Source organism: Salarias fasciatus, chromosome 3, assembly GCF_902148845.1.
Source record: "Salarias fasciatus chromosome 3, fSalaFa1.1, whole genome shotgun sequence".
Lineage (NCBI taxonomy): Eukaryota > Metazoa > Chordata > Actinopteri > Blenniiformes > Blenniidae > Salarias > Salarias fasciatus.
The window spans coordinates 4,503,894-4,528,194 of NC_043747.1; the positions used below are offsets into that span (position 1 = coordinate 4,503,894).

The following is a 24,301-nucleotide window of genomic DNA, read 5'->3' on the forward strand; positions in this document are numbered from 1 at the left end:
GTAAGTGACACTTCTTTTGCCCATATCACACAACCCTGCTCACACAGCATTTGTCTTTTTCCAACCATGACCTGTATAATATTTCTGTCATGTCTCCAGTTCATGTCAGGGAGGCTTTAGCGTCGTTCTCTCCTGCAGGAGAAGCAGCTCGGCCTCCTGATGGGCCAGGAGCCGCTCAACGCCAGCTCTTCCTGTACATTTCAAATAGATGTTTGATTTGTAACCGTGTTCTTTTTAAGTTGTGAATATCGAGTAAAAAACTGTTTTGTTACAGTAAAGTTTCTTTCATACTTGAAGTTGCAACTCAAAATACAAGATTTTTGCAATAAAAAAATCCTCAAAACATCCAATAACTGTCTCATTTTTTACTCTCGCTAAATCCAGCATGGCTGTAGGCTGTGTGGGAGTTTTGAGCAATGCTTGAAAATATCTGTGAACTTCTCAGAATCATTCAAATACTTAAAAAATCAAATAGTCATCCACATCAAGCTTGTTCAGTTGTTCAGAGAAATGCGTCACATCGCTTCTGTTTTCTGAAATACGTGGGATTTTGCTCAGTTTTAGACTTGACAGCCATTTTTCTCCCCTCAAACAGCAACTTTTCCACACTTTGAAAAGTCTATAATTGTCATAAAGTATCAGCTAAATGAAAGTTAAACTCAAGATTACGGCCATTATTCACAGCTGGGATTCAAAAACTTGGGACTAAAAAGCTTCTTGGTTTCCTTTAAGTGAACATACACACATAATGTTAATGTCTTGAGAGGAATCTGGACCGAAATACATAAAGAGCGAGTGCAGAGTGAGTGTTTTCCTGTTTTAGGCACATTTCAAATGAGCGTCTTGTCAGTGTGTGGAAAACACAGAGTGGATTATGAGTTCATGATATCAAAGCCTGGCAAATGACGCGCGGCGTTCCCACAGAGGCGGCGCGGTAATTACAGAGGAACCGGGAACATCTGGAGCCTGGAGTGCGCACGGTGTAATTATGGACGGGTGAATAATCCGCCGCCGAGCGCAGAGCCCGGCTGACCTCTGAGCTGCTCCTCCTAAAGGTCAGCGCAGAGATCGCCTTCATTATAGCCACTCCAGTCTTCACACAGGAAAACCGTGAGATGTTTCTGCCTGTTTTATTTTATTTGAATTCATTGATATTGTCTGCCGCTCAGTGAAACTTTCCTGAACCAGGAAGTGATTTCTGACCACCTGCTGAACACACTGAGCGGCCGTGTGTGCTGACGCGCCGAGGTCCGCTTACACGCTGCAGACGAGCGAAGCGCCTCTCCTTTGTGTGTGTGTGTGTGTGTGTGTGTGTGTGTGTGTGTGAGAGAGAGTTCCTCCGCCAGCGCCGTCCACATAATGGATTTGTTGCTATCTCTCGGAGCACACTGGCCTTGGGCTGAGGCTTTGGCTCGCCCTGTGATTGACAGCTGCTGATAGGGACTCCAGTCCTGTTCCCAGAGCTTGTTGCCAGGGGCTACGGAGGTTTAGGGCGGGGGGGGGGTGGCTCCCCGCATCCTGCGTCCGCTCAGGCAGTTGCCATGGAAATGAGGAGTTCAGGCCTTCTGCCTGCAGATGGCAACACCGCACCGAGGCAGGAGGAGGACAGGAGCTCCGGGATGGAGCGGCGCAGCAGACACATCCACCCCGGCCTCACCTCGCTCTGCTCCGCCTGCTGCTGCTGCTGCTGCTGCTGCAGTTTCTTTTCAGTTGCATGCGAGTCAGGCGAGGACACACCAAGCGGCTCCGTCTGGACGCCGCCGCACATCTCATCCCTGCATTATCTGACCGACGCACGCTGCTGATTGGGTTTGAGTTGCGTTGCCGTGGTCGTTAGATGACAGACAGGAGGACGTATCAGGAAACCAGTGTTTAATGTGAGAAATTGGGTCATTTGGTGTTAAAATCCTGCTGAACAAACCAGTCACACAGTCATTCTGCCGCTCTACAGATGCTGTTTTTGCTGGTTTGATGAGGGAAGTCCTGAGGGATGGTGTGCCTTTCTTGAACTGTGGACTTCAGAGAAAAAGAAGAATCTCAAAATCACAGACGTTATGACAGCTCAGACAAAGAAAGACCAGAACCAGGCGAGCCCAGAACCGCCTCAGACCAACGTCAGACCACGTCGACCAACGTCAAGCAGGTCGTAAAGCAGCGACAGGCGGCCGTCACACCGGCAGAAACCGTCACCATCAGCCTCAAACCGACGTGGACCTGCGCCAGAGACCAGTGTGGACCAGTGCAAACCAGATGTTACGAGCAGAAAGCAGGGAAATGAGCTCAGCTGGAGGATGTGTGCAGCACTAACCACTTCCCTCTCCTGCGGTTGCATTTCTTGTTTCCTTTATTTCTGTAGAGTGCATGTTTCCCACACACACCGTGAGCTGTGCGAGCGCCGAGCGAAAGCAACACACCCCGAGAGGAGCCAGACTGGCAGCGTCTGGAAGCATAGAAGAGGGTTTCTTTATGTCTCTCCCGCCTGTGGAGGTCACTGGAGGTCAAAGCCAGCCAGCGGTTCCCAGGATTCCACCCCTGGCTGCTGCTGTCTGGCTCAGCCTGCAGTATTTCTCACCTGTGTGGGAAATACTGCAGGCTGCAACTGGTTCCATGGCAGGGGAATCACCAGCAGCCAGAGAGCTGCAGACACACACTCTCTCACATGCAGACAGCTGACATGCATGCATGCTTTAATGTAAGGGACCACCCAGGAGGATGAATGGCAGCATCAGCATGGCATAGCCTGACTTGCACCCTCTGAGGATGGCCGGAACGTGTGAAATATGCGTATCTGCAAACATCAGCCGCCAGATATTTGATTTATCCGTCCCCCTGCTCCCGTGTGATGCCCACTGGGCCGTGGAGCCGTGCGGCAGGAGCGGTTTCCACTGATTTTTTCAGCACACCGTGTTCCACATAGTCTGGAGTCAAACAAGGACACGGCGTCTGAGGAACTGCGCGAGACCACCTTAAATGTGGATTAGTGCGGCGACGGAGAAGCGGCTCGGAAAAGAGGGAAACGCGGGAATTCGTGTCAGTTTGTACTCGCGTTGCAAAAGGAGGGCATTCTAAATGCGAAAAGACGCAAAATTTGAGGAGTTTGTTGCATAAATTCCGCTACAATTGGAAAGGTGACACCTTAAGGGAAAAACTCACTCCTTAGGTTTGGGCCAATAAAGCTGAGAGGCGTTCAGGTGCTCCGGGAAATACTGGAATTCCCTAAAACGAGCTGAGGAGATACAGATCCAGCTCTCCATCTGCTTTCTTCATCAATTAACCCCAAATTCAAGCTCTCTTCTCATAAAAAACGGCTTAAACACAAAGATGAACAAGTAAACTATTGCAAGTACATCTAAAATATTTAAAAAAAAAATTATTTTCTTCAATAATGCTGGTTAAAGGCTTAAGTATGAACTCATGATTTCAAAGCTAACACAGTAAATTACATGGTGTAAAGTGCTATAAGTACAATTACACACTTGAAAACATCCTCCTGAATATGTTGTCAGATGAAAACATGTTATGGATATCATTAACTGAACACAACAAAGTGTTGAAGGACATTAGAAGCCTAGCCTAACCGTTAAAAAAAGCCTGGAACAGAAAATATGGGGAATTTCTTTCCTGAAAAAACAATCCAAGCACATGAAGGAATACAGTTACATTGTATTTGGGGTATTTTTTTGGATAGTTTTACTTCTACTTATATGCAATTCACACTATGTAATCTACTTTTTTGTTCTGAAATCATGTAATGAAAGAGACCACAGACAATTTCAAATATCAAAATCTTCACTGGGCATTATTTCAGCCAATTTGTTCATTCTTTCTTATGCTATTTGCTTGCAAATAGCATACATTTTATAATAAGAGTAATTCTTAAATCAATACAAAAAAATGTAATACACAGTGGTCTATTTCAATAAAAGTTCATTTGGAGATATATTCCTAAGTTTGCGTATTTTGATTTGATAAAAATTCATTATATAAAAATCATTTTACTAAATCAAGTCAGAAGTAACCTGTTTTATTAGAATATAATGTTATTTACTTGAATTTGAGCAGATGGATTCAGGTTGGAGTGTTTGGCTCTGTGCGGACAGGAAGCCCCGCGTTCCCAGCGGCCCCTGAACGCAGCGCGGTTGTGAGATCAGCTGATTTTTTTACGCTGCCATTTTGTCCGGCGGAGGAGCGCCCAGCCCGGCAGTCCGTCCAGAGGAGCCACCGGAGCAGACGCCTGCAGACAGCCGCGGACCGCCCGCCCGCCCGCCCGAGACAACCGAACCCCAAACGGAACAACCGGGAACGAGGAGCATGTTGTGGCGGCGGCAACCGACAGACCGCAGGAACTGAGTCCGAGGACCGTGAAGGCACCACGACGGAGCGGAGCGCCGCCGCCGCCGCCGTCCTGAACTCCGCGGCTCCGCCGGCTCCGCTCCCCCGGTCACACGCTCCCCGGCGGTCAGCTGGCTGGCACGTCACGGTCTGACACCGGTCTGTCCCGGACGATGCGCTCCGTTCTGGGCGACTTCTTCCGGCCGAGTCGGGCTTTGACGTGAGGACAAGGCAGCGCGAGACAAGCTAACAAGTTGACGTGGATCAGGAACTCCACATTTTTTTTTTCTTTTCTTTCTTTCTTTTTCTTCTTCTTCTCGCGGGGGATTGTCGAGCTCGTTCCGGATCTCCCCCGGCTGGGACTGATTGTGCTCCTGGTCGAACAGCAGCCAGTCAGCGATGTGTATTTGTGGCCAGAAAGTCATTTCTTGTGTGTCCAGATTCCTCAGCGGGACTGTCTCCGGGCTCCAGCAGCGCAGCGGCAGCGTTAGCTAACACACACTAGCCCGCCGCGGTCACTAGATAGGTAGATAGAGGATCCATTTATCTCCAAAAAGAAGAAAAAAATAAATAAATCACTGCTTGTTGTTTTCTTGCATTTTTGCGAGATTTTTTAAAAAATATATATTTTTTGGAAAGTGAAAGTGCGCGTTCGCCTCCGCCTGACAGGGAAGTCGGGCTGAGTTGGTCCATCGATCGGATCGCTACTGTTCGATTCTGAGCTCAGTCGGTCGGGGATCGGGAGGAGGAGAAGCGGGGGACCATGTCGGGCCAGTCGATCACGGACCGGATCGCCGCGGCGCAGCACAGCATGACCGGCTCGGCCATCAGCAAGGCGGTGTGCAAGGCCACCACGCACGAAGTGAGCGGCCCCAAGAAGAAGCACCTGGACTGTGAGTACCCCCACCTGCACCTGTACCCCCCCACCCCACCCACCCCACCGTCTGCCCGCCTCCAGCCGGCGGCCGCCCGGGGGCCTCCCCCGGTCCTTCCCCGGCCCGCGGTGCGCACATTCCTCCACTCTGTCCGGCTGGTTGGACCACATCCCTCAGCTCCATCAAGGCAAAACAAAGCACTTTGTAGACACACACACACACACACACACACACACACACTGCTGTCAGACAGGGATGGGCATCATTTAGATCCACTAATGACTGATACTGGGCAAAACAGCTGGGATTTTTATTTTTTTTTAAATGAATTCAACATGCAGGCTTTTGATTGTTCTGTTTCCACACACACACACACACACACACTAACACCCCATTTGCTCAACTTTCGAGCGGATTGAGCTCGCTGGTGTCGTTCCAGGAGCTGTCATGGCTCCTGTGGTTCACATGGAGGAGCGGTGGATGCAGACAGTGAAGGTGGAGGAAGTAAAGCCTCCGATCTTTATTGCGCTGTAAAACAACTTCACTGAGAAAACACTGGAGATAAGCTGCAGTAGCAGAATGAAGCAAGCGGAGATCAGTGAACAACACGGCTGCAGAGAGTTTTTATTTTTATTTTTAAAAAGGGAAAGGTTGGAGTAACCATGCCTGTCCTCCTCCAGTCGGATGTGTTCGGCACGCCGGACCACGCCCCCGAAGTTTCACAACCTTCCGAAAGTAAAACCCCTCAAACTGCCAGGCAGAAAAATCCAGGTTTCACACGTTGAAGAGGGAAAGGTGTGTGTTTGTGTGTGTGATAGTGTAACCCGACGTTGTGCAGTGCCCACCTCCTCCTCTCTTCTTCTGGCAGTGATTTGTTGGGCTTGGGGGGGAATTTTTACGGTTGAAATGCAGCTTTAAACGCTGGCGTTGGGGAATCGGGTTGGAAGTTGACTCACTGTGGCGACGGAGCCGCCGCGGTCCTCAGTGGAGTGACGGAGATTTACGGGCTTTAAAGTTTTCACCTGACGTTTATTTTGGAGTTAGCCCTCGCGGCGGGTCGCGCTGCGTCTGCAGAAGCACCTTGAAACATGGCGGCACTCGGAACGGGTGTGTTCTCCTCATCGCGGCGGCGTTTCCTCTGGAGCGTCCCCGTCCGGCAAATTAGCTCGGCATTTCCGGCGGCGTGGTGGAGAGATTAAACACCGGTGGTCGGCGTATCCCAGCTGTTTGCTCTCATCGGCATGTGGCAGAGACGCAGCGCCTCGAGGCAAGCGCACACTGGCGGGTGGGCGAGTTTTCCATGACAGAGGGAGACGTGTTGCTTATAAACTGTGGGCCTGGATCAGGGAGCGAGGCTTTGAAGCGTGACGATCCCCTGGTGGCGCCGTACAAACACGGTGTCTGGAGTTCCCACAGCAGCAGAGGCCTTCTGAGGTGTCTTCCATGGCTTGATTTGACGGTACCAACATATATATATATATACAACCCCATAGGCCGACACGTTTCTATTCAATGTTCAAAAGCCAAGTCTTTTGCATTACAGACTTCCTAAGATGTAGGGTTGGGTTCAGAATTCAGTGCTTCTATAGGTACCGACCGTATTCCGTCAGTACCACCGAGTACTGATTCTTTAATAATGTCAATAGCTAGCATGTCAGCAAAGCAACTGTGACTCAAAAGTATGGCTCCACTTTTTGAAATAGGATGCAGATTCCGCTCCCTGCGGTGGGAAAACTTCTGACCTTAATTGAGCACAAGATTGTTCTGAAGGCCGAGGAGTGACCAGCCTCAGATCTACAGCTACGGCTCCTGCGTTCGGCACCGTTGGCATCAATTAGCGACCCGTCGTCTGCAGCCAGCAACAAATTAGCATTTATTACCTTATCAGCAGGCCGAAGTACCAAGATGTGAAAGGTACCCATCATCCCTACCAAGACATCAGTCTAATGTACCTTGGATTCCCTCTACGCTTGTATAAAGTCACCAAACACTTTCCAAGAATTTTCCATTTCATTTTCATCCAAAATAGAATATGTGGCTCACTTCCTGACTCTTATGGCTCCATGTCCCAGAATAGACTGAAGTGTCTCCTTTAGGAGTCAAGAACGAGATCCACAGATTACCAGTGCAGAAGTCAACTGATTGCTGAGGGGAAAAAAAAGATACAAGAGCAAACTCTGCTGTTTTGTAATATTCTTTACTTTTGTGAGGATTTACTTAAAAAAAAAAAACAGCTCTTTTGAAGATTTTCAAAGTGCTGCAAGAGTTCCAGGAACAGGCAAATATTTGCCTTTCCTGCTTGCCGAGGAGATAATCGATGGCTTCTCCAGATGGCTTCGGCCTCGTCGACGGCTCGTCACGCCAGCAGCATTAAAACGTGGAGAGTCATGTGTCGGGCGCACGCTGAGCGCTCTCGAAGCCGGTCCCCGCTGCACGGACCTGAAATGAATTTCAGACGGAGATAAGAGACGAACCGACGGGAGCAGAAATAGAAAGCAGGTCTCTGAAAGGACCCAGACAGTCACGCATGAGAAACCTCACACTTCCTGTCGCAGCGGCCGCCGTGGCCTTTTGTTCGAGTGGGAAAGTTTTCATGAAGCACGTGGAGGCGGAACGCGGTCGTGGTCGCCGTTTGGTTTAATTGATTGATTTTATAAAACACGTGGATCGCTTCGTGCCGTAGACGGCGAGGCCCGCACAGACCGAACCGGAGTCTCTTCGGAGGTGGCGGGGTGTCCGCGCTCCGCCGGGGTGGCCGATACGCCGCGTCCAGCTTAATCATTGTCGGGTATCGATTTCTCCGTGAGAGCAACCACCTCGGTGCCGCCGCGGGGGTCAGCGAGAGGCGCAGCGCTCCGGGATGCCATCGCCGTGTGCGTTTGCGAGGAAGCGCCGCGGCCGGCACGCGGGAACGGAGGCAGAGGCTGTGTGTTTGTTTGTCATTCAGTCAGGCAGGTAGTCAATTTGCGAGTGTGTTAGCGCGAAGGGGAAGCTGGCGGCGGGGGGGGAGCGTGCTTCGATCCCCGCTCGGCGAACTACCCAGCTGATCCAGCGAGGGGGAAACACAGCCTTGCTCAAGCCAGAGTGTGATGAATACATGAAACAGAACTGCAGAACACTCGTCACCCTTCTATCTTCATCCCTCTTTATCCAGCCTGGAGCCGGGCCCAGCTGACTGGGCAGAAACGCAACGCGAGTAGAGAATAAAAAGCCACGCATGCACAGGGAGAACATGAGGGTGTGCCGTCCGCCTGATAACAGGCTTGTCTTGATACTCAGCAGTCCAGCAGGGAGACAAACGACACGTGCTGGTAGAAAATCTTGCACATTTAATGTGAAAATGCAACTTTTTTAGATGCATCGGTTCCGTGAACCTAGAATATTAGACACCGTCCTAAAAGAATATGGCAGAATTCACAAGTAAATGGAAGTAGGAGAGCAATGCGGTCTGTCAGGTTGGACACGGATGCAGAAGGAAGTGAGATGTTGCTGTGGAGGAAGTATCAGGCCGGCAGGCTGATCAGCTGGTTTCAGGTTTTCCTGCAGAGTTCTGCAGTCGGAGGGAGAACCTGCCAGCCTGACGTGCTTCGCCGTTTATTCTGGTTTTCTCTCTGCCTCCATTTCTCCTGGTCCTTTCTGAGAAACGTGCACGCACACGTGCACAGCCATCATTCTGCATCGCTCCCCTCTTGGCACAAATCCCCCAGCGGGCGGCGGCGCCTGTCTGACAGCGAGCTGCGAATGATCTCTCCCCGGCACATTTGCATCCAGACCCAATAACCGAATAACCCTGACAGCGGCGGCCTCTCGGCGCCGCCGGCGGCGAGCGTGAGGGCGCGCTCCGGGCCGCCGCCAGCCAGCCGGGGGAGGCCGTGACATTCGCGCTCCGCCGGGTGGAAGTCGGCGCCGTTTTAAAGCCATTAGGCGTCCTGATTGGGGCTGTCCACCTCAATTAACCCCCGGCCTGTGAGTCAGCGGCGAAAAATGCCGAGTCCTCCTCTTCAGTTTTGGAAATCCGTCTGTCGTTAAAGCCGGTGAGGGAGGCGAAGGGCCGCGTCCCACCCCGGCTTCATTCAAACGCCGGTCGTTTCGCCATCCAGCAGCCGTTTGGAGGGAAGTTACGACATCTCAGTTCCAGTTTCCCCTTGACCGGCGCTCTGTTGTCATGGTTGCAGAGTCGGCGTTGAATGGCCAGCGGTTGACGGGGGGAGCAGTGAAATCGACTGCCTGCTCGGCTCTCTCCGCTCAGCGCCTGAATTACAGATCATTATCGCAGTAAAGTGCGGAGCTCTTTTATATTTGGCGTCTTCGGCGTTTGGAACGCCTTGACAACGCGCTCCGGGTGCCGGAATTACCCGCGAGGAGGTGTGAATGACCCGGTGTGATCGGCTGGGTGAGTGGTGCGGCTCGTTCCCACAGCCCACGAGCCTCCTCCAAAGCAGCTGTCCCCTTTGTCCAAACGCCGTCCTGCACTGTCTTCTGAGGAGTGGGCGGGCTGAGGGAGGCCTGGAGAGGGAAACCAGGCACGGCGGGGTGACTCGGAGCGTTGGCGACGGCAGAAATCTGACTCAGCTAATCGCCGTCATCCAACGACGTTACAGATGTGATGGAAGATATCAGGGTTTTTTTATGTTGGGTTTTCTGATATCGGGGGATCCGAGACGCCGCTCTCGCACCGGACCTGACCCCTCGGTCAGACGTTCGCTTCGCCCAGCAGCCGGTACGAGCGCGGCGTCGCCGGGTTTCAAGATATGCAAAACGAGGAGCCCAGCAGATGTCTTCGCTGTTCGGCCATCTGTGAGGCTACGAGAGACACAGATAGTACCGACACAACGACACGGGCCAGGTCGGAGCTCTTTATTCCCCCTCATGGCGAACATCTGCTGGAGCGGCTCCGATATGAAGAGGTCAGCGACATTCACCCTGCTGGAGAACCTTGGTTTGACACACAAGCTGTGAAAACGGCGGTTCGGCCTCTCAGAGGACGGAGAAGCTTCACTGTGGAAGTGTCGGGCCGTCTCGTGACATTTTTAAAAATGTTCTGCTCTTATTGTGCTCTTCTGATCTTGCTCTTATGAAGAAATCCTCATTCTGTTGCGTGTTTCCTGATGTTTGAGCCGGCGCCTGTGAGGAGAGCTGCCCTCTGAACGCAGCGACGGCGGCGGCGGCGTTTCCTCCCGTCCGCATCAGATCTGCTCTCTGTGCCGTAATAACAGCTCTGAGCGCCGCCGCCGACTTGCTAAAGTGGCGGGTTCTCGCCACGCAGGTGCAGCCGCCCCACCCCGTCCGAGCCGCTTCAGACCACCCGACTTGCAGTTTTTTTTTCCAAAACGTGAGTCTTAACCGCGGCTCAGCCGCTCAGCGAGGCGATCCTGTTATTGAGCGCCTTCGCAGACTTCTCCACAGCTAAGGTTGCGTTAGCAAAATTCAACGCGCCACATCGTTTTTACCAGCTGGCTGAGCTGCCGGACCACTTGTCCTTTGGCGTCGGGGTGTGTGTGTGTGTGTGTGTGTGTGTGTGTGTGTGTGTGTGGAACCTTTTTTTTTTTTTTTTCTTTTTAGCCAAACCTCTAAAACTAGGTTACACTTACATGACAAATTGATGCGACGCTGGAGTGTGTGTGTCTGGCCTCAGTAGTCGGTGCCTCTCCGGGTTAGTTTGAGGGGCGGATGGAGCCCGTGTGTGTGTGTGTGTGTGTGTGTGTGTGTGTGTGTGTGTGTTTGAGTTACTGAGCTCAGGTTTATGTGCTCCGTCGCTCGGCCTGCAGCTCGCCGGTGCCCATCCAGACTTTATAGCTCTATTTCTAGCAGGAGCTCGCAGGTCACCTTGACATCTGTTCGCTGGGCATGTGCGGAGTGTGTGTCCAAGTATAAAGGCTTTCCTGCAAAATTTGTTTGGCCAGATGGTGCGCTAGTTATTTACCTTTCTTTTTGTCACACTTTTAATTCTATTGGCAATTAAATTTGGTTTGGAAAACCACCATGAAACCCTTTTAATTATGATTTTCTGAACATTTTCCGTAATGACTGGACGGATCATAAACTCAGCGTTTTGGCTGAAAGTCTAAATGATACAGTATAAACTTTGTTAGTCTACTCAGTGATGATAATCCTTTGGACATCACACTTGTTAAAGTCAGCTTTTTGGAACCGTAAACCATATTTTTCAGCATCAAGTCTCTTAATATCGCTTTAAAGCACATACCAGCAGTCATTAGTCATTCTTGTCCTTCCAGAATAAGGCTGCGCTGCGTTTCCTGAACGTGTAGGCACACGGAGAAGACATTTGCATTTACATCCATTTGTTCAAACCGTCCAGAATGGCTTCTCATTTCAGCAGATGGTCCGATATTTTCTGTTTTCTTTGGTTAGATTCCCGTCGTTTCTGTCCGTTGTTCCTGCTCCTGGTTGGACCCGACAGAGATAAAGTAATATTTTTTTTCACCTTTGATGTCAGATCTTTAAATTCATTCCCAGCTAGACGGATTTTTCCTGATTTCTTTGACTGCGATCGTTCTTGGTGTCGGAGCACATGTGCAGCAGGGCTGACTCATGCTTCTTCAGCCTCTCCCGCGTCGACGTGCTTAAAGAGACTCAGCAGGGCTTTTTTCTATTAATTTGGCATTGTCGCTAAGAAACGACGCCCGGGACAATGGAGTAGGGCCTGATTTCATCTCTGCCTTGGCAGATACTCTCACTCCTTTTATGTTTAACAATTGATTCCCTTGATTAGCTCGCCTAGTTTTGCTTTTCAGTGGCGCGGTGGAGAAGCAGACGCTTCGCCGATTTTTTGTTTACGACAAATCGAACCATCGCGGTGACCGTGATGAAACGCTTCTGTGGCACCAGTGATTTAGCTTGGGCCGCGTTCGTCGTGTTTGTGATTAAGATTTCCACTTAAACTCATCCCAGATGGCGCGGGCTGGCTCCCCGGCCTGGCAGTGCTCACGGGGAAGCCCTGCAGGGCAGAGCCGTTTTCATACCAACGCTCGCTCCTCTCAAACGCTGCGCTTCAGTCGTCAACCCTTTTCTGTTATGCAGATTCCAGCCGGAGGTTCTGCGTTGTTTTGGCCGTCTGATCGGCTCAGCCGGCGTCACTAGAGAGGAGCGCTCGCGCCCGGGCTGTTTTTGGTGAGGCGCCGCAGCACAAACGCTGCTGGTGACTCAGCAGGCGTCAAAATAACATGAAAGCGGCGCCAACATTAGCCCGCTATTCTGAGCGGGCTCCATTCTTCCACGTTTAAACGCTCCCGAGTTTCATTTCGCAAGCCTCCGCTCTCTCCCCGATCAGCGCCGCCTCCGTCAGATCGGCCGTTTGCTGGCGGCTGGCGGCGAAATGCGCGTTTCGGCCCGGGCGTCTAAAGATCAGCGGCGTTTGCAGCTTGGTTCCTCCTGCAGCGTGACCTTCCCCGCCGCGCTGCCACTCTGTCTGTCCCCGTCTATTCTTTACTCCGCCGCTCTCATTACACAGTGTACACACACCGGGGGGATTTATCGCCACCCTCTGAATGCCAGCGGAGAAAGCGCTCGCCGGGCTGAAAGGCTCCGTGCGGTCTCGCCACGTCTGAGAGGCCCCGGCGCATTTCCTGCTATTTGTTTTGCATCGATCGCGGCCCTGATAGGGCCGCCGCTGGGCGTAACCTGTTGGTGGTAAAGCAGGGGGGGGGGCTGTGCCCGTGTCCTGAGTGATTGGAGGTGAGGCTAATGCTATCTGGGCGACCCCTCCCTGGCTGCGGAGCCCAGATAGGCCCCGCTCAGGGCGAGAAGGCAGGAACACCGTGCGAGTCTCTGAGTGCGCGGAGGAGGAGCTGCAGCTGATTCCACAGCGCTCCCTCAAGACACTACGGCAAACATGCTACAGTCAGTGAATATCTAATCCCCGCTGCACCGAGAGAACAAACAGGAGCGTTCAGCAGGAACCCGAATTATCAATCACGCTGCGAACCGGCTCTGAAGTGAAGCAGCGTTGGCGCGCTCTTCTTTTCTATTAAACGCCGGATGCATAATTCAACCTCTATTAAATTTGAGTCTGTTGCTTTAACTCCTAATTGGCTTTAAATTGGCGGGCCACATTTCATCTGCTGTTACGGCTGCAGAGGTGTGGTTGGAGTCACGTATTCTCGCTCGCTCTAATCAAAATAACCAAGTTAGCCTCGTCCTCCGCGAGTGTCTTTACAGCCACGCTTACCGGTTCATATACAGTACACCTGAATTATAAATGCGCCTCAGAAGTCAATATTAATGAGCGGGCGGCTAGTTAACATCCCGCTTGTGATTTATTAAAGCCCGCCAGACGTGCAGGAGCAGTGTGGCATCGGGAAATTACACATTAAAGCTGCGCCGATCGATGCCGGAATATAAAAGAAGGTGATGTTGGAAGCTTGGCTTGTTGCCGTGAATTCAGACCGAACGGTCGCTCGTTTCCCAGGTCTCACTGCGGAGATGCAGGAGTTCAGTGTCGTCCTTCCCGGGGACCCTGGAACCGGACCGGCCGGGTTTTACGTGTATTCCTCAAGGGGAACCCTCGCTGGCATCGGTCCAACGCGCCGCACTAAACATAGGCTCGGTTTGACGTCTGGCTCAGAGCGCACGGCGGTGATAGTACACGCTTCGGAAGGAGCTTTTCTCTGTCTGTCTGTTTGGGAACATCCAGTGCTCCCGCTCCCGCTCTGATGTCTGGCGGTTATTTTTAGCCGCGTTCTCTCCCAGGAGCCCCCCCGGACGGGTTCAAGTGCCGGTTCTGCTTCTACCTGCGTTGCGTGCACGTCTGTTTAAACGCCGGCCTGCCGCTCGGCGCGTCGCTGGTAGAAGCCACTCAGTCTTCAGTCCCGTTGACTTCCCCACGTAAAACTACTGTCGTTGGAGAGACGAAGACTTCGTCTTCCTCTTCTCCCCTGCCTGGCTCTCTTTCTGTATATGTGATGGAAAGCTGACGTTTGAAGACCTGGAAGAAGCCAGAAAACCAGAGACAGGCTATTAATAGCCTAACTCCTGGCAGGAGGCTGTGCAGTCTCTTCCCATTCCTGAATTCTCTGACTCCTCCCACTGCTGGACGAGTCTTCATCACAGTAACCCTTCCAGCGCTCCTCTTCTTCACCACTAAAGGTTCAAGCAGCTTTGAAAGTCAGCAGGAACATCTTAACTGCATAGTTTCCATCCTATAGACGCCTCGAAGAGTCTTAAAATGTGTCAGGCAACGGCTTAAACAATCAGTGTGGATGGTCGCATAGAGCCTGGACTCCAGAGCCTTTTCCTCAGATATCGCAGCGTCCTGCCGCCGTCGGCTCTCCTCCATTGTTTGTTTGCTCTGAGGAATGCCAGACAGTCGTGAAAAATTGCCACCGCTGCGTCAGCAAACGCCTCGTTTTTCAATCTCGTGCTCAAAGCAGTTTTCGCAGCCGCAGAAGAGGGAAAACAAGCAACAAATGGTCGCGCTCCAGAGGCGAGGGAACATCAAAAGAGCTTTGGTATTTGTGTTCTGGACGGCTGACATCAGTGAAAGACCGCGCCGGCTATTATTCACTTCCTTTCAGAGGCAGAACATGGTCAGAAAAATGTTTTCCTATTCTGTCTTTGCTGCCAGATGAAAAGTAAATAAAAGCAGGTAGCGGGTGAAGACTAACTGCTGCTCTGTCGTTCTGAGACGGCGGGTCAAATCAGTGACGGCGCTAAACATAAAGACGCTCAGATCAATGGCGTGTGTTTTTCAGCTGCGTTTCTAGTAAAGTGAGCAGTGACGGAGTGCGACGGGGAGGCTCCCGTCGAGCGGCAGAAAGCCTCGTTCGCTCCCGTCAAACACGGCGGCGACAAAAGCAGAGCGACGTCTCCATATTCAGCCGCTCTTCAGAGAATTTACAACAATGCTCTCTCGGAGATTTCATGAGGGGATGAAAGCGGGACGGGAGTGATTGTAACGCCACAGAATGAAGTTTTTAAAATGTAGCAGGCTTACAGGCTTTCTTCGAATTCTTCACACCTCTTTCCATCAGGAGGATTTGAGTAGAGGAGGAGGGAGGGAGGGAGGGAAGGGGGGGGGGGAATCCTCTTTTGAGGCGAACCCTCTCTCCAGGCCCGAACACAAAGCCTGACAGAGGAGAGGAGGAGATTACAGAACACGCCAGACAAGGTGCTGATACTGCCGAGTGCTAATCTCCAGCAGATTGGGGCCGCACTCCGCCCGGAGCCTCCGGGGTCTGCCTCTCTTCCCCCTCCGTGTGGGGTCCGCCGTCCCCCCCCCCTCCTCCCCGTTTAGCCCCATACCTCTGCAGATTTTGAGCGAAGGTCAGCCGGCTCGTTCAGCTCGCACTGGGTTTAAAACCTTGATAATCTCGGCTCCCCCGGCGAGGAATGGCCGAGCGGTTTGAAACGTTCGGCCTTCACTGGGACGGCGGACGGCGAAGTCCTCACGCCGCCACCGTGTCAGAGTGTCAGAGTGTGGTTTGTAACGAAGTCCTCGAGTCAGAACATGAATGCTTCCTCAGTGTCCTGCGTTGCGTTTCTTCCACTGTATGAAATTCTCCAGTGTTTCGTTGAACTTTATCTCGGAGAAAAGGACGAGGACACAGGCGGTTCTCTGAATATTGAAGGAGCGTAATGATATGCTGACATGTCGTGCAGTAATCACACCTTTCCTGTCACTCGGGAGAACCGAGAGGAAGAACGTGGGTTCTCCTGACCAGTAGTCTGCTTTATTTGATTAGATCAGCAGCCGTGTCTCTCTTCTAAACATTTTGCTCAGAGCTTCATGAACAAGCTGCCTTTTCTTCAGAGGAATCTCCGATGAACGCTCCCGCTCTCCTCTGCGGATTCGTCCCGATGTGTTCTCCACAAAGCCGTCTTTCAGGAATTCCGCCGGCGTGGACCTGACCTTCTGTGGGGTCTCGGAAGGGACCGAGCCGTGTCCAGCATGCAGACCAAGAGCCGAGACAATGTCAAGATAAGACTTAGGGGAGAAACGTGAGAGACTGACTGGCTGTGCTTTCCGTGAAGATGAGCTCCAGCGTATGGGAGTCTTCATCAGTGACCAGAGAGACTCTCGGCGCTGCCGTTTCCCCCCCGTCCTGCAGAAACCGAAGCGAATACTTGTGGATTGTTGGGCTGCTTTATCCGTTTCTGGCACCATTGTGTCATCTTACTGCGCGGCGGCTGATCCCCGGGCGGCTGCAGTGGATTAAATGAAAAGAGAAGAGAGCCGAGGGAGGCCGAGGCCAGAGGCTCAGAGCGATAACCGGCGAGAGAAAAACGCCGTCACAAGCTAGTAATTAGCAACGATGTTTTAATGGTTTGAGTAGAGGAGCTGACGAGAGAGGAAACGGTGCAGAGAAGAGCGAGAGTCGTCTTGGCAGGTGGATGTGAGGAGGACTTAAAGGTGGATGAAGAGATGAGACGAGAGCGCGGATAGAAAGTAGCCAGCTGGGCCAGACGTGATCTCTTCCTCCTCCTCCTCCTCCTGGATGTGGCCCCCTGCCGTCTCTCTGCTCTCTCAGACACCGAAGATGCTTTCCTGACAAAATCACCTCGGCAAGAGCGAGGGCCGAATCACAGAATGCTGATCAGCTGAGGCAGCTCCTCTCGTCACATTCTGAGCCTGGCTCCTCCGGCACTCATGCCCCCCCCCCCCCCCCCCCCCCCCCCCCCCCCCCCGGTACCAGGAAGTCTCCGGTTGATTGCGGTTCAATCGAAGGCCGCGGAGGTCAGCAGCTGACCGACAACAATGGGCCTCAAACCGGAGCGGAACAGAGACGGCCACTGTTGGAAATGAGATCACATTTACTCAGCAGGCCCCCCCCCCCCCGCGACGCAAAGCACTCACACTGCTAATTTATTGTATAAGGCAGGGGTGTTCAACCTGTTGTTCCTTAGTCCCCCTGTAGCGGCTCCATGGAGCCTTCACCACATGATATGAGAATAAACATCTAGCTTATTTTTAAATTGCTACATGATTCACCACTCCTGGTTCAAAAGGGATTCAAAAAAGGTTCAAGTAAAATTGGGAAAAATAGCGAAAACCACAAGAAGAACAGCAATTTCTACAATTTCTACCATAAGAAAATGAAACATGCCAGGAAAAAGCGTAGAAAACTTTAGAAAGAGGTTAAATGGCTGAAAAAGCTACAATTTCAAAAATGTCAACAAAAAAAAAAGCTTGAAAACAAGAACAAAACTGTTAAAATCAGGAACAAAAATAGGTTCAATGTAATAAAACATTCACTGTACTGAACTGTAGTTCAAACTTCATCTGTACTGTTTGTTTGTTCCTCAAAACCCAGAACGAAGCTTCCTGAGCTGCATTCTCCTCATTTTAATGGCTAAATGCTCTTTATGGCTCCAGAACTACTGGACTTGACGGAAAGTCACATTTCAGTGACTTTCCGCTCTTTTTGGCTCTTTTGGTCAGAAAGGCTGCAGAACCCGGTATGAGGTCCACATAGAGAGTTCAGGAGAAAGAGCTGGTTGTGTAGACGCCCCAAGGCTTCACAGAAACCTCCCTGTCCGGGTTGTAGTTGAACGACCGTCGGCCTCTACCGGATACCCAGCTGTCTTCCAAACTACCGGCGTTCGGCGTCAAGCGGGAGCTTTCTGCCGAGCACAAACTGTTCCCAGCTGGGATCCCTCTGCTCAGCCTGCTGATTAATTAGGACTGCGGCAGCCAATTATTTTCTTGATTAATGTAATAAAACGGTGAAAAGCGCCTCGGATGAAGTATTCCAATTGTTTCATCCGGCTGTGTGCAAACGGCACGGTGCGCAGTCTGGTTTGGAACTTGCTGCAAAAAATAAAATAAAAAAAAAAAACCATCAGCCACATAAATAAAGCAAATGTTGATGAGATGTGTGTAGTTAATTGCCCGGTTGAGTAAACGGTTCCGGCGCTGCCTCAGAAAGTCGGGCCAACGCGTCCAGTTACTGCAGGGTGATTAAGAGTAATCAATTACCGGCCGAGCAGGTCAGCTGAGCAGCAGAGGAGTTCCCCGCTTAGCAAAGAGACGAAACATGAACATGTCGGACGCTATCTGAGGGAACTGAACCCAGGAGGCGGCCATCGTTGAGGCTGTGACGCTCGTGCTGTTGTGTTTTCTCGGTGCCGGAGTTGCGTGCAGGCGGACCGTCCGGTTGTGTGTGTGTGGCTGCTAATCATCCTCGTCAGGCCCGCTGTGAAGCCCCGGAGCAGGTAATTGCTCGCCGGACGCCGCGTCGCCGGTCAGAGCGATGCAACCCGGCACTGTTAACATGGATCTTATGTATTTTTTCCATTTGCGGTCGGAGTAATTGCCGGGGACGCGCTGGAAAGACAGACAGAGAGAGAGAGAGAGAGAGAGAGAGAAATTACACGGGCGGCCTTGTTTCTGCCGCGCACCACTCGAGGAAAGAGAGCGGCGATAAAGCGAGGCGGGAAGGCTTGTCGAGCCGTGTGTGGATTTCTGCAAATTGTCTGGATGAAGAGACACTCATGTCTCACATGTCTCATTATCTTTTCTGGTTCGTCTATCTCCTCTCCGCCGCCGGGCTGGGCTCCTTCCTCTCCCCTCGCCCTCGCCCTCGCCGGTGGACTCCTAAACCCCTCTGCTGGTCACTTTCCTCTCTGTCCCCCTCGCTTAACCCCGTCCACTGGCCTTTCTCTCCCTCGTCCTCTCTCCTCCTCTGTGGTCGGGGATCAGTGGCATCTAATGCTTCCCACTCTGCCTGATTAAGTCGGCACATGTAGCCTCTTTACATTATCACTGGCACACACACTGCTGTGTGTGTGTGTGTGTGTGTGTGTGTCCCCACAGACCTAATCAGTCCTTCTCTTAGCTCTGTCTCTCTCTTTCTCTTTCCGTCTCCAGACCCTAATGAAAAAACATGAGCTCTGCTGAATAACGACGGGCAGATGGAAAAGAGAGGAGGAGAAGAAGGAGAAAGAGAGAAGGCAGCGGCAGAAATTAACAGTCGCAGCAACACGGCTAATTCACCGAGGCCTATTTCCAGCTCACAGATATTAATTGTTTCCAATCAGCTCTCATAACAGCGGGGCTGTGCAGGCGGAGGAAGTGGAGGCGTCGAGGAGACTCTTTGTGCTGGAATGTAAATCCGTCTTATTGATGGTCGGCGCACCTTCGGCGGTGTCCAGGTGTGTTTGGTCTGGCTGGACCGAACAGATTTGGTCTGGACCAGTCTGGGATCTCCTCCTGTTCGGTCTGGGATGTTCTCCCCCTCCGCCGCTTCGCTCCGCTCTCCTGCCACGCTGCAGCGATGGCCGACGGCGTTGCCGGACTGGAGCGCCGCTGTTCGGTCGCCGCTCGCGTTTAAAGGACGTAACGCGCTAAGCGAGGGCGGCCCGCGTCGGGGCGAGCGTGCGCACCTGCTCGTGCACGCACACCTGATTGCGCTGATGAAGCCTCCCGACGGGACGCTGCCCCGGCGCTCTAATGAGAAGCCGTTTCCGTAGTTACCAGGTGTGGGAAGCCGGCAGCTCATAATGTCCTGCGGAGAAGAACAAAGGACGGGGAGACGAGGTGGGGGGGGCGGAGGAATGGAAGGGGTGGAGGACTCCCGAGAAATGGAACAAAAAACCCGAATTCCGCTGTGAATAATCAATTTGTGTCTGTCTGTATTGACGTCTGTGCTTGAGGGGGGGCCGGAGCGAAGAGCAGGAATCGGTCCGGATCGATCTGCGTTGAGGTGGCGGTGGTATCTGCTCCGATCACATCAGAAGACCAGCGAACGGGCGAAGCGTGGAGCGTCCTCCACACCTCCATTTCTCTACATCCTTGTTCTCGATCCAGCCTTTTAAAAAAAAAAGCTTTTTCTTGTGTAACTCTTTCTCCTTCCTCTCCTTCCCAGATCTGATCCACTGCACCAACGAGATGAACGTCAACATTCCCCAGCTGGCCGACACGCTGTTCGAGCGCACGGCCAACTCCAGCTGGGTGGTGGTCTTCAAGGCCCTCATCACCACCCACCACCTCATGATGTACGGCAACGAGGTGAGGCGGCGCCGCCCGGTGGACGCTCCGCCACCGGTCGCAATTAATTAGCCCGAAGACGAGCTGGAGGCGAGATGGGGGACGGGGATAGCGGCGAATGAATAATCCAATAAATTAACTCGATAAAAAACAGGCATGGAGGCTGGAAGACTAACACGGTCCCTCAGTGGAGCGCTCACACATTCAGAGAGAGTCGGCTGGAATTAAAATTCCAGCGGCGCCGCCGTGTTTATGAAGAACTTTCTTCATTAATTGCGATCGGGTCTGATCAGAAAGCGCGTCATGGAAACCGGGAGGTTTCACACCTCCTTGTTTTTTATTGTTTCCAGGCGAGTCGGAGGCGGAGCGGCTCTGTTCTTCAAATGAACTATTGTAGTTTACGCTCATCCCCTTGTTCGCCGCTGCTTAATAATTCATACCGCACCGCCTTCATCACATGACTGATTGAACGCCGCGTATTTTTACATGCGAGCTTTGATATCCACAGACTTGCAGTACAGATGCTTTACAACCAGCTTCACACACAGAAATCATTATTTTCCCTCAAATTCCATGTTTGCCAATTAGGTTTTTCTGACCTCTGTGTGTCGATTGAGCCGTTTCTTCTTTTTTTTTTTGTTTTCTTTAAACTAAAGCAGCATCTCATCGGATCGCGGATGGATTCGTTTTCCATAATTCAGCATGAAAAGGATTTCCAGTGTTGTGATTATTCATGGAAAGCTGAGAGAGCGATTGCTCTTGTGATTTCCTGTTGTTTAGACACCGACACGCTTCAAACGGGGCTCTTTAATTCTCTCTAACCCAAAGCTTGAAGCTGATTTTTTTTTTTTTTTTGGATTTCTACTTGAAACCTGCTGGAACGTGCGTCTTCCTCCACTTCTTTTCATTCATTCTGCCCAAATTTGGCGAGGAATAAAAGCCTACAAGTGCACCGAATCTCCAGAATTTGGGCCTTTTGTGACAAATTCAGTTACACTCCACAGTCGATTCGTGAAATGCGTCTGCAGCCGTGCGGAGCGGCAGAACGTGGGAGCGCTGCGCTCTGATGAAGGTGGCAGATTATCCTCTGGCACACTCGAACACGCCCGAACGCCGACACGCCCGGCGCTGCATTCCTGCTAATTTGTGTTGATATAGCGGGGGGGGGGGGAGCTTTGCTTCCCCGTTCAGCCCGCCGTTACGTAACCCTTCCTGCCTCATTGTTTATTGCGTTAATCTGCACTTCCTCAGAGAAGGGGGGAAGAATCGGGTGTGAGATCGCGGCGTTTTGCCGTATCGCAGCCTCTATAAACTCACCGACACCCAAACCGGGGGGGGGGGTGAGTCGGAGGACGCTAAAATTAGCCGTCGTGCTGCTGCTGTAGCTGCAGTTGAGTCATACCTTGAGCATTAGGAGTCTTCCTCCAGATGAAGGCGAGACGCCGCCGAACGCCGTCCTGAACGGTCGGCGGCTGTGGAGGTTCCTGCAACGCTTTTGATAAATCAAATCATGCTAAGTAGGTCACTGCGGAGCGGCGGGAAGCGGCGGGGAGGTTTTTCCCGAACTGGAGGCTGATTTATCTGCGAGCCGCCGCCGTCAGGCTCAACTTTTATTTTATTTATTTATTTTTTTTTAACGCCGACGCCTCACCTCAAGTGACTTTTCAGGCTGATTGAGGCGTTTTAACGGCGTCCGCTTCGGTTGTGAGGCGTCTGTGGTTCGACAGCAGAGAGCCGAGTGAAGGATCCCTCGGCGACTGCGCCGTTTCATTACCGGAACGCCGCCGTTCTCCGGTTAGCGAAGGTGGAGCGCGCTGTGCAGTAATTGAAAATCTCCAGCGACGGTAGATCACAGCAGGGGGGGGGGGTGGGGGGGGGGGGGGGGGGGGGGGAGAAGCTTCTGTTTTTAGTCCTCGGCCTGCAGCGGAGGTGAGGAGCGTGCGCTCATCAGCCGGCATTCATCAGGCCCGTCGCGGCGCCGGTTGCTGACGGAGGCTCGGCGGCCAGGTGTCCCCCCCCCCCCGCTCCCTCGCGGCCGCCGCCATCCATTACCGGCGGAGCGGAGCGGACAGGAATCTGGCCGCGGTGTTGGAAAGCAGGGACCCACAGAATTGGGGTCAATAGACTGTACAGTCCGGCTGAGATCGGCGTGGAACCGGCTTCTGATTTTAAAGACCGCTGTCCAGTTAAATTTAACCTGTATGCGATCAAAATACAAAAAATGGCTGATTGGTAAATAAGCAGTAGGAGTTTATTTCATGTTTTAGTTGGTACTTTAATGATAAATCCGTCCTGCTGTACGTTCATGCGTTCTCTGGCGTCTTTCAGAAGAAAAGCTCTTCCATTAAACGGAGGTAAACCCTGAACGAGTTGGCATGAAGAGAAAGGGGCGTTTTGAGGAAGCGGGGAGCGAACGGAGGAAGTACAGCGTTCATAAACACGCTGTCAGACTCGCTGGCTGCCGTCTCAGGCTGGACAAGGACGGAAAGAAGCGTCCCGCAGCGTTTTTATCGTCTCGGTAAAAGTGAAGCTAAATGATTCACGCGCTGCTGGACAGGAAGCTGTAGAGTCCGTCTTCTGCTGCAAGTTTGAAAACCTGCGTGGCTGAAGTCTGACTCGGCGAGCGGGCGGCTGGGGGGGGGGGGGGGCGGGGCCACGGACCGCCTGGCTCTGGCTCGCCGTCTGGCCATTGTTTGACTTGTTATCATTTGCCGGCGTGCGCCGCTGCCTCCAAAGCCTTTGTGCGATCGGCCAATATGTACCACAAATAATCCAGCAGGAAACCCAAACAATGGCCCCCGAGAGCCGTTTTCCATCCCTCCTCTCGCCCCCCGGCCGCCGCCGGGCGTCCCTCCACACGGCGTTTGGTTGTCCACTCTGTGTAACGAGATATGTGGCGCGAAGGTTTTGTTTTAACTTGGTTTCCTGTGAAAGTTATTCTCAGAGCTGCAGCCTAATCGGCCGAGACGCGCTGGAAGCTGTTAACTACTGAATTCAATCTAAAATCACGGAGTTATCCGGTAAACCGGAACCGAGACGTCATTTAAACTGAATCGTGCATCAAGGAGACATGAACCGGCAGAAAAAGCCTCGTATTTTCAAAGAGGCAGGTCTGTGTGTTGAGCAGGTTTTAAAAGAAGTGAAATGAAGGCTTTTATTTTGAAACCTAAACAGGAAAACATTGAAATCATTTAAATTCCAAGAGTTTCTTTTTTTCCTTTTTATCTTTAACCAATCGCAACGTCACGGCCTAAAGCTGCTGGGTGAAGTCTGCTCTCAAGGACGCCACGCACCCGAAAACACTACCCATCATCCCTTTCTTCTCGGGCGCAGGACGGCCGTGAGTGTCGGCGAGGAGAATTACAGTCTGATTGATTGCGCCCGGGCGCGGCGGGATCGGGGACGGCGAGCCGCCGCTCTGTACATCAGAACCGGGAGGGAGGGCGGGAGGGCGAGGCAGGGAGCAGACGGAGAGCGAGAGTCATTAAGGACATGAGAGGAGACGGGGACGGTCTGGCGAGGACGGCGGCCGAAGTGCTGACGGCAGCAGGACACACCGCTCCCCTTCACGTGTGTGTGTGTGTGTGAGATAGTAATGGAGGGAGTGTGCACTCAGATGTGTGTGTGTCAGACTCCACTATTTGTGTGTTTTACAGCAGTGAGAGGGACCGGGGACGGCGTGAGACGTTACAGAAGACGAGCGCCAGGCGGGCAGAAAACAGCTGACTGAAGCGCTGAGTCAGACGGGGGGGGGGGGGGGGGGGGGGGCGCTTTAATGGGGGTCACCGGCGATAATCTGACAGGCTCCGATGCGCACGGACACACACAAGTCGCCGCACATGCTTCCCGTCAGCCGCCGGCGCCGAGGCGAAACGATGACCGGTGCTGGAGGCGGAGGCGGCCGCGCTACCCAGACATCCCCGCGCTTCACTTCCTGCTTTTGAGGAAACTTTACTGTCTTCCAGCGTGATTTCCGATCGGGACTCGATGCCGCTCGCGAGAAGCCGATTCAGCGCCTCCACCGCTCTCTCCGGCAGCGCCAGCTTTAATTAGTGGCTGTAATTGGCCCTGCTGGTGCCAGCTCCCCACACAGATGCATTAAAACGTTATAATTAAGTCTATCAGTGTGTCGATCTCGTGATAACAGCCG

At 52.3% G+C, this 24,301-nt stretch overlaps 1 protein-coding gene across 5 annotated transcripts in view; it reads left to right on the top strand.

The window, feature by feature from the left end:
* The first annotated feature begins 4,194 nt into the window (after positions 1 to 4,194).
* LOC115381980 (phosphatidylinositol-binding clathrin assembly protein) overlaps positions 4,195 to 24,301 on the top strand; it is a 53,053-nt gene continuing 32,946 nt past the window's right edge. For 2 of the 5 annotated variants that reach the window (XM_030083654.1, XM_030083635.1), the window contains exons 1-2: positions 4,195 to 5,225; positions 20,030 to 20,172. In XM_030083654.1, coding sequence (XP_029939514.1) covers positions 5,096 to 5,225; positions 20,030 to 20,172 — 273 coding nt within the window. In that variant the 5' untranslated portion in view covers positions 4,195 to 5,095. The remainder of the gene's footprint in view (positions 5,226 to 20,029; positions 20,173 to 24,301) is intronic. The other 3 variants (XM_030083628.1, XM_030083646.1, XM_030083639.1) reach the window with 2 other exon arrangements.